This window comes from Eschrichtius robustus, chromosome 5 (genome assembly GCF_028021215.1).
Source record: "Eschrichtius robustus isolate mEscRob2 chromosome 5, mEscRob2.pri, whole genome shotgun sequence".
Classification (NCBI taxonomy): domain Eukaryota; kingdom Metazoa; phylum Chordata; class Mammalia; order Artiodactyla; family Eschrichtiidae; genus Eschrichtius; species Eschrichtius robustus.
This window is the reverse complement of record NC_090828.1, coordinates 18,559,633-18,569,444: the sequence shown is the minus strand read 5'-3', so window position 1 is coordinate 18,569,444 and position 9,812 is coordinate 18,559,633. Positions and strand designations below refer to the sequence as shown.

Here is a 9,812-nt window from a genome sequence, read left to right as displayed (position 1 = left end):
TTTGTGTGTGTGTGTGTGTGTATGTGTCGGTGAGGGATTGTACGTGTGGGTCAGGTCACTTGGGGTGAAAGCCCTCGCCAGCCCCTCCCCCACATTCCTGGCGGGAGTGGGAGATAAGGCTCAGGGCCACAGACATCTACGTCAGAGATAGGAGGTCTCAATGCCATGGGCAGGGGCAACTGGACTGCGGGGCGTGGGAAGGGCTGGGGAAGACTGGGGTGAGAAGGGTAGAAGAGGGCAGGTGGTGGGATGGGGAGGGCAGAGTGGGGAGGCCCTGGGCAGACCCTGGCAGAAGGGGCACGGGGCAGGGTGTGGGTTCACCATTGGCAGGGCCAGGTGAGCTATGTGGCCTCAGCTGCTCCTCTTGCTGCTGGCCCCACGGGGTGGGCATGGCTGCCATGGGCCGGAGCTGGACCGGGAACTTGTCCTGGCCAAGGTGAGGGCCTTGTTCCTGGATGCCTTGGGAGCCCCCGCGGTGACTGGGGAAGGTGGGAATCCTGGAGTCAGGCGTCTGCCCCGAAGACATGCTGTGAGGGGCTTCACACGCAGGGCCTCTGAGCCCGAGGAAGAGGATGTCTCCCAGGCCATCCTTTTCCCGGTTACAGGTAACGAGGGTGGGGAGCTGGCACCTTGACTTTGATAAACAGTGTGGTACTGCAGGGGCTTGGGAGCCAGGCAGGTCTGCGTTTGAATCCCAGACCTGCGACTCAGCTGGCCTTGCAGTAATGGACCAGTTACTGGACCTTCCTGAGCCTCTGTCTCCTCATCTGTAAAAAGGGCAATAATGCCTACCTCTCAGGATTAAGTGAGATGGTGTATCTAGTGTGCATGGTTCACAGGAGGCATTTGGGAGATAGTCGTCTGGGAGGCCAGGGGTCTCTAGGGACAGATATCTGGGCATGGGCCCCTTCCTGCCATCTTTCCTTCTATCTTTGCTTTTGTTCCCTGCTCCAAACACTGTTTCTTCAGCCCCAAGTAGCTGAGACTTGAGAAGGTATCAGGGATGCAGGAGAAAGATTAGTTGGGAAACTAGTCTACCTTCTCTTGAGTTCTCTCCTCATCTCCGCATGTTGCACTGACTCAATGAGTAAAGCCCTCCTCTGGCTAAACTTTCTTGTAATCTGGCCCACTTTGCTCTCAGAGAGGATCCCTTGCCTCCCTGCTCTTCGGGCCCCGTGCAGCACAGTGAGTGTGGCTTTGGGATCAGGCAGAATCCCAGCCTGGCTGCTTAGTAGTTAAATGACAGTTCATCTTTCTAACCCTCAGTTTTCTTATCTGCAAAATGGATCAATTGTGAGGTTTATATTGAGATAACCCACATAACAGTACAGCCCCAGTTGCCAGTTCTTCAACTCATGCTGGTTCATGATTGTTTGGTGCCATCTATATACCTGTCAGGGTAAGGATGCCAACTGCATTTTCTTAGAAAGCACCATCCTTATTCTGAGTTACATCCTTTCTCCTCCCCCGTCCTCCTTCTCCTCCTTCTTCTTGGTGTTAACCTGCCTTTTTAAGGCGGAATTATTTTAAAGACTTTCTCATGCAATATTTCTGACATGTAAAAAGACATAAAGAGTAATATAACGAGTGCTTGTGTACACAGCATTCAAGGTACGATTTCATAGTATCAGATGAACAAAAATTTAAATATAACTATCAATTCTAGGCGTTGGTGAGGGGAGAAAGTGCAGGGCCTCTTACACATCGCTGATGGGAATATTAATTGGTAAAACCACTTCAGAGAGAAGTTGGCAATGTCTGGTATTTTTGTAGTCCTTTAATGATGAAATAACAAACGGGGAGCCTCTGTCAGTTCCCCCGAGACTGAGGAGAGTCCCGCATCTGGCAAAGCACTCAGTAGAGCGCTTGGCAAGCTCATGAGTGGCAGCCACAGACCTCCTGCTGAGGAGGAGAGTCCCGGGTTCTGCCAGTCAGGGCTGCTCTCTGCCTTCCCTCTGCCTCCTACAGGTGCCAGCCTCAGGGACGAGCCAGCTGCCGGAGAGCTGGCCCAGGAGGCCGAGGAGGGCCTCTTCACGTATGTGTTCCGGCCATCGCAGCACACACGCAGCCGCCAGGTGACGTCGGCCCAGCTGTGGTTCCACACGGGACTGGACAGGCAGGAGACAGCAGCCGCCAATAGCTCTGGGCCCCTGCTAGGCCTGCTGGCACTGTCATCCGGGGGTCCCACAGCTGTGCCCATGTCACTGGGCCAGGCACCCCCTCGCTGGGCTGTGCTGCACCTGGCCGCCTCTGCCTTCCCTCTGCTGACCCATCCCGTCCTGGTGCTCCTCCTGCACTGTCCTCTCTGTTCCTGCTCAGCGCGGCCCGAGGCCACCCCCTTCCTGGTGGCCCACACTCGGGCCAGGCCACCCAGCGGAGGGGAGAGAGCCCGCCGCTCCACGCCCCCGCTGCCCTGGCCTTGGTCTCCCGCCGCGCTGCGCCTGCTGCAGAGGCCTCCGGAGGAACCCGCCGCGCATGCCGACTGCCACAGAACGGCCCTCAACATCTCCTTCCAGGAGCTGGGCTGGGAACGGTGGATCGTGCACCCTCCCAGTTTCATCTTCCACTATTGTCATGGGGGCTGTGGGCTGTCCACCCCGCCGGACCTGTCCCTGCCAGTCCCCGGGGCACCCCCTACCCCTGTCCAGCCCCTGTCTTTGATGCCAGGGGCCCAGCCCTGCTGCGCTGCTCTCCCAGGGACCATGAGGCCCCTACGTGTCCGCACCACCTCGGATGGAGGTTACTCTTTTAAGTATGAGACGGTGCCCAACCTGCTCACGCAGCACTGTGCTTGCATCTAAGGGAGTCCTGCTGGTGGCCGAGTCCCCACCATTACCAGCCTGGAGGAAGGGCAGGGTTCCCACCTCCCCGCTCCTTCCACCTCTCTGCCTGGAGGCTCCCCTCCCTATCCCGTCCCTGTCCCACGGGTAATGTAACGTGACAATAAACAGCATAGTGCATATGACTCGGTTGTATTCTTAGGCTTCTCTGACACGTTGTGCGTGTCGGGGCGAGGTCTGGGCCCCGGGAGCATGGGATTGTGGGATCTCAGGTCACTCAGCCTCACTTGACCTCAGAGATGTGGGGTTCACCGGCTGTAATTGGATGTGTATCTGGTAGGAAGCTACAATGCCTGGGGATGACAAAAAGGTGCTTCCCAGCTCAGGACAGCCACTCTGGAGCCAGAACTGACCCTCATACAAGCCGGACCTGATGTGTCGGTTGGGTGGCCTGCTGTGCACACCTCATAGTGCCTATGCCCAAGTGGCCTAACTGCCTCCTCCTTGCCACACTCTGCCCTAGCTGATGGATGCCTAGCTCAAGGTCAGGTGATTTAAAGATGTGCCCTGTGTATCTTTATATAATCCCTTAACTCAGCCCTTAATGTCAGATGGTGGAAAGGCAGAGAAACCATTTGCTCTTGTGTGAACTTGTGCCCACACTGAGAGCCCAGAGTGCGCAGAGTCCTTTTCTTTTCTTTTCACGTTGCATCTCCTATCAGTCCATTCTGCCCCACCTTGACTGGGCCCCGCTTCCCTGGCCTTCCTGCTTTCTTTTTCACTCTCCTCCTTCTCCCCTTGGTCTTAGTATCCTCCTGCCCTGCCCTAGGTCCGGGCTGTCAGCCAGTAGGTTCCATCCAGTCTCCCTTTAAGTGTGTGTGTGTGTGTGTGTGTGTGTGTGTGTGTGTGTGTGTGTGTGTGTGTGTGTGTGTGTGTGTAGGGAGAGGGTTGGGGATGTTCAGGTCCCTCAGATTGAAACTCTAGAGCACTTTCTGATGTTGACTGCACAACTGCAACGTGTAGTTATGCTAACACAAGACTCCCTCCTACTACCCCAGATCGATGGGGTGTGGAGTGGGCCGGTAAGTTCCTGCCCCAGGAAGGGGTGTGGAGGGGGGAGAATCCCATCCTGTCACCTTAGGCTAATGCCTTCTCCCTGCTTGAGCTGAGCTATTGTTCCTTACAGCACCAGAGCCCTCAGGGCAGCCCACTCCGACTGCATGAGGCCCGGTCTCAGTTGCTGCTGCTGCTAGGGAGTTGGGAACCTGCCTGTTCACAGGCCTGGGTCTCTCCCAGCACCTTCATCGACACCCAGCATTGCAACTGCTATGCTCAGGGCCCCTGGGCTCCCTACTCAGGCGGGGGACTGGGGAGAGGGCTGGTTGGGCTGGGCCAGTGGTGGGAATGGGAGATTTTCCTCAAGGCCGTCTAAGCACCGCTCTCTCCCTGTCTGGCTTCCCTTGCTTGGTCCCCCCTGCACTGAGCGAGGCTTGTCCCTGGGATCTTCAATCCTCCTACTAGGCTTAGGATGCTCCCTCTTCCTGCTGGGGCCGTCTAGGACCCTGTGATGTCCAGGCTTGCCCTGTGCCAGGGATGTGGATGTCATCTGAGGGCTGGGGACACTCTACCTAGGGCCACAGGGTTCTCTACTAGGCCAGTTAGCAGATGGGTGTTGCTAGGGAAGTGTTTTCACATATCTGACACAGAGTGAGAGAAATGAGTGCCACATAGTAACTTTCACAAAGCCAAAGGTATTCTTTTTAAAGGGCTGCCCTGTATTCTAAAATTATCCTTCCTGTGTGTGTATGTGTGTCAATATGTTATTTCTTTTATGATAGTATAGTGATGGTAGACGGTAGGGGTTTTGTTTGTTTGTTTGTTTTTAAGTTTTTACTTAACAAAATTAAAACTTGGCAATTCTAGTTTGGATCCTAAGATTTTTCTTTGTAATTTTGCTGCTGAAATCTGTGAAATCCTAAAGTCTGGGAGTCACTGGTCTGGGCCACCCTTCCAGGGTCTCTAAGGCCTTTGATTCCACTAACTTAGCAAGTCAGGAAGAAATGTCCACCCCTCCCTAAGAGGGGCCAACAGTGGCTAAGAAAATCTGTCTTCACTCCTGGCCATGAGACTAAAAGCAGTAGACTTCAGAGATTTTCCCTGTTCCCAATGGTAATCATTAGAGACATTTTGAATAATCTTCATTCAGAGAAATATTGAACAGAAAATTCAACTCAAACTGGCTTAGACCAAAAAAAAAAATAGAATTAAAAAAATCACTGGCTTGTGACAAGTCCACAAGCATAGCTGGCTAAGGTATGGCTTGATTCTGGGGTCAAAAGACACTACTGTACCAGGATCCAGCTATAGGCTCTACATCCCCTGAGTGAGCTCCATCCCAGGTCCAAGGCAGCCTGGGCAGTTCCAGGCTCTCATCATCACACCACTTGGTCTAGCAGGAGGGAGTCTGCTTATAGAAGTCCCAGATTGGGTCTTGGTGGCCTGACTGTCCTGATTAGGGTCATGTGCTCCTCCAGGAAAGGTGGCTGAGGGAACAGAATAAGTTAATGACTTAGATCATGTGTCCTACCCCTGGAGTCCAGAGCCTAAAGCACAAGGTGAAGTTATCACCTGCTTCCCCAAAGTAGAGTGCAGTTACCACACAAAGGTGGGATAGATGCTGAAAGAAAAGTACTGCTGGTTCCTCCTCTTAATTATCTCTCAAATCAAGCCCTTTCTCTCTTTCTACATAGACACTATTTTGCCATTTAAGGGGAAATTCTTTTTTTTTTTTTTTTTGGAAATTCTTTTTTTTTAATTGAAGTATAATTGATTTATAATATTGTGTTAGTTTCAGGTGTACAGCAAAGTGATTCAGTTATATACATATTTTTTCAGATTATTTTCCATTATAGGTTATTACAAGGTATTGAATATAGTTCCCTGTGTTATACAGTAAATCCCTGTAGCTTATCTAATTTATGTATGGCAATTTGTATCTGTTAATCCCATACTCCTAATTTATCCCTCTCCCCCACTCCCTTTCCCCTTTGGTAACCATAAGTTTGTTTTCTATGTCTATGAGTCTGTTTCTGCTTTGTATATAGATTAATTTGTATTACTTTTTAGATTCCACATGTAAGTGATATCATATAATATTTGCCTTTCTCTGACTTACTTCACTTAGTATGATATTCTCTAGGATCATCCATGTTGCTGCAAATGGCAATATTTCATCCTTTTTTATGACTAATATTCCATTATATATATAATATTCATATATATATACACACACATATATATGTGTATATATATATACACACACTACATCTTAAACCAATCACCTGTTGATGGGCATTTGGGTTGTTCCCATGTCTTGGCTACTGTAAATAGTGCTGCTATGAACACTGGGTACGTGCATCTTTTTGAATTAGAGTTTTTGTCTTTTCTGGATATATGCCCAGGAGTGGAATTGCTGGATCATATGGTAGCTCTATTTTTAGTTTTTCAAGGAACCTCCATAGTGTTTTCCATAGTGGCTGCACCAATTTACATTCTAAAGGGCGATTCCTGATTGAGCAATTCAGCAGCCTCCTTAACCAGTCTCTAAGCAGTCACTCCATACCTCTCCAGTGCATGTCACACCTGGTGCCGAGAGGATAACTTCTTTGGTGATTTTGTCCCTTAGGTGACTGAAAAACTTGTCTACCCAAAGTTCAACCTGCTTTGTGTGGTATAACAGCCCTTTACAATAGACCCTACACCTATCCTTGCAGACTTGGAGTGATCCAGTCATGAGCTAAGGGATGCCAGCAGCCTCTACAGGTTGGAAGAAGCAAAGAACAGATTCTCTCCTGCAGTCTCCAGAAAGAGCCTGTGATTTGTTACTTTACATGGCAAAGGGGACTTTGCAGATGTGATTAAGGTTACTACAGACCTTAAGGTGGGGGGAGATAATTGTGGATTATCCAGTGAGCCCAATCTAATCCCATGAGCCCTTAAAGACAGAGAATCTTTCCTGGCTGCTGTCAGAGAGTTGTGATGATAGGGACAAATCAGAGATGCAATGTTGCTAGCTTTGAAGATGGAAGAAGGCCAAAAGCCAAGGAATACAAGCAGCCTCTAGAAGCTGGAAAGGCAAGGAAATGATTCTCCCTCAGAGCCTCTTGAAAGGAATGCAGTCCTGCCGTCACCTTGATTTTAGCCCAGCGAGACCCATACCAGACTTCTACATAATCGTAAAATCATTAATCTGTGTTCTTTTAAGCCACTAAATTTGTAGTGATCTGTTACGGCAGTAACAGAAAACTAACCAGAAACAGTGACCAAAGATGAGGTGGTGTCTGGGAAGAAGAAAACCCTTTTCTATCATTCCTGATGTAGTCTGCCTCATCCAGGAAATACTTGGCTTCAGTACAATTTAGAATATTTATGCTGGTCATTCTTTAGATCCAGTATGTTTCACAAAAAATACATTCCTGAATTTCTACACTAGTTTTGTCTTGGAGTAGAATATATTCTGGGTTGAGCAGTTAGAATAGTGTTAACATAGTGTGTCCCCTAGAAAAATGTGTTGAATGAAAAAATGAATGTGATCAAGACAGGCTCTGAAAGGGATTGTAATCATTTGATTTTAAAGTGCTGTTTAACACATATTCCCAAGGATTGCTGAACTTAATGTCTTTTTGTTTCTAGTTTATGATGGTCATAGCTCTATAGGTAACAATGCCAAGCTGTATTTTTTGATACTAGTGATATAGCTAAATCAATAAGTCAAAAATGCATAAAATCTTAATAGGAGAAATAATTATTGAATGATCAAACTAGTTCAAAATAAGAATACAAATACTTTTCAGTATATATCAAAAAAACTTATTTGACAAAAAAGTTTCTTAATGGCTGTTGGTCAAGGCAGCATCGAGAAACTTTAATGCAAATTCTACCAAATGATTTATCAAAAAGGGGTTTTGTTCGTTTTTTTTTTCCTGCAAACAAATGTGGTTACATTAACACTGAGCATGTAACAAACCGGTTTGCCTGGATGTTTAAACGTTATCAACATAAAACTAAAACATATTTATCTCAAGATCTATTCCTAGTCCAAATGTATCTATACTAAGGCTGGAAAACAGAATAAGAATAAAACCAAAATGTATCTGTAAAGTAATAGAAATAATTTGATTGTTTTTATGCTGGAAGTCTGTTTCTTATTAATACGGCACATCATCTTTCCGATCTGCTACTGCTTGGATATTCTTAAGAATATCTGTTTCAGGCTTTCATCAGTGAGCTCTCTGGAAATGAAGTCCAAGAATAAAGTCAAGAGTTGCAGATTCAGGATGGGACTGTACAATAAAGTCCGGAACATCCAGGATCCTGTGTGCAATGTATCAAATGACTCTCATTGGCTAACCTGATCGGAATTTTTGTCATTGGCATGGAATCGTCAACAGGAACAACTGCATTAAGTATTGACTTCTCTTCTGGGGAGGAAGGTGTATTGACTATTTCAGGTGTAAGGCTTCCAAGTTTTTGCTTTCTCTACTAAAAGCCTTGAACCTTATTCTAGGTTGTATGTATTCTTGATCTTGATGATCCTCCGTATCCAAATTCACTTGGCCATTCCGAACCAGTTGCAGAAGCGCCAGAGGAATTTCTTTTGCAATCTTCTGCCAGCAGTAATGCCACTTTAAAGGATTTCTAATATTAGTTGCTGAATTTCAGGTATACATGCAAAGAGAGTCACCCTTCCCTTAACAGACTCAAGAAACTGAGCATCTGTTGGGTTCGTTGTAAGGTCTCAGTTCTCCATCATCTAAACTGAAACTGTTGCTTCACAGTTTAAGCAGAATCTGATACCGTGAAGCTGATTTTCTCCACTGATGCATTCAGATCGCTTACAAAAGGATTGACCCAATCTCTATCCTCCACCTGTAGATGACTTAGATTTGTCATCACCCGAAGCTCTTGAGGCTTAATTCAGAGGGACAGTCCCATGTTCCCTCGCCTCTTTGAAAAGTTCATTCACAATTTGCCCAGTAGAAGGTCGAATTATATGTAATCCACTGTACCCATGTTCACTTGAATAGAACCTTACTATGGAACGATGTGGTGGTCAGCACCTTAAACAAATGAACATCTCCCCAGTAGTGGGAAAACATTTGGGGTGGCATTTGTGGGCTTTTAAAGACTGTAACTTTAGGTCTATCAGATTAGGAAGATTTGCATTTCGCTTCATATAATTCTGCTAAGGCCAATTTATTTCTTGATACATCATCGCTTTGGTTGTTTTCAGTTTTTTTTTTTTTGCAAGCTCTTCATATTCCTATTAAATTCTGCAAATCCTGTGCTTTTGGGGGCCACAGCCCTGAAGACCTCCTCTCCCGACTCTGCGGGCTAGGTGCTGCCTTGGCCATTTTCCACCAGCTCCCTGGCTTCTTATCCTTTTAATGTTTCTCTCCATCCCCTCCCCCCCATTTTGTCCTACTCTTTAGTTTGAACAAATTTACTAAAGTCTTTGCTCACCATTGCTTTTTGCCTCTCACTTCTTTTTCTTGGGCTCCTTTTTCTTGGTACTGATCTATCCTCTTTTATTATTTATTTCAGAGCAAGTCTGTAGGTGATAAACTTTCTGAGTCCCCCACTACAGAAAAAGTCCTTTTATTTTTGCACTCGAATGATGGTTGGGCTGTGTATGTAATTCTAGAGTCAAAGTTATTTTTCCTCTGAATTTTGAAAAATTCTCTCCCTTTGCTTCTTGTATCCTGTTTTTCAATGAGACTTAACATTAATATGATTCTCATACCTTTGTAGTTCATCTTTTTTTTTTTTTTCCCCTCATTGGAAGTTTTCAAGATTTCCTCCTTACCATGGCATCTGAAATTGCATCACACTAGATCTCATGTTAGTTTGAAAAAGGGATCCTAACTGGCATTTGGTGGGCCCTTTCAAACTGAAGATTCATGTTTTTCTTCAATTCTAGGATATTTCGTTCTTTATTTGAGTATAACTTCCTCTCATATTCTTTCTATTTTC

At 46.6% G+C, this 9,812-nt stretch overlaps 1 protein-coding gene and 1 pseudogene across 1 annotated transcript; one reads left to right on the top strand and one right to left on the bottom strand.

Moving 5' to 3' along the window:
* Window positions 1-343: 343 nt before the first annotated feature.
* INHA (inhibin subunit alpha) lies at window positions 344-2,916 on the top strand. Its single transcript, XM_068543768.1, has 2 exons — window positions 344-605; window positions 1,969-2,916. Exons 1-2 carry the CDS (start codon window positions 344-346, stop codon window positions 2,799-2,801), a joined length of 1,095 nt encoding a protein of 364 aa, XP_068399869.1. The 3' UTR covers window positions 2,802-2,916.
* A 5,550-nt stretch (window positions 2,917-8,466) lies between these two features.
* LOC137764597 (UBX domain-containing protein 2B-like) lies at window positions 8,467-9,193 on the bottom strand (annotated as a pseudogene).
* Window positions 9,194-9,812: the final 619 nt, after the last annotated feature.

Bases quoted from the DNA above. Each gene is read 5' to 3' on its own strand.
- INHA (XM_068543768.1), top strand. From the start codon at position 344: ATGTGGCCTCAGCTGCTCCTCTTGCTGCTGGCCCCACGGGGTGGGCAT. The intron at 606-1,968 runs GTAACGAGGGTG...TGCCTCCTACAG, and splicing joins CATCCTTTTCCCGGTTACAG to GTGCCAGCCTCAGGGACGAG.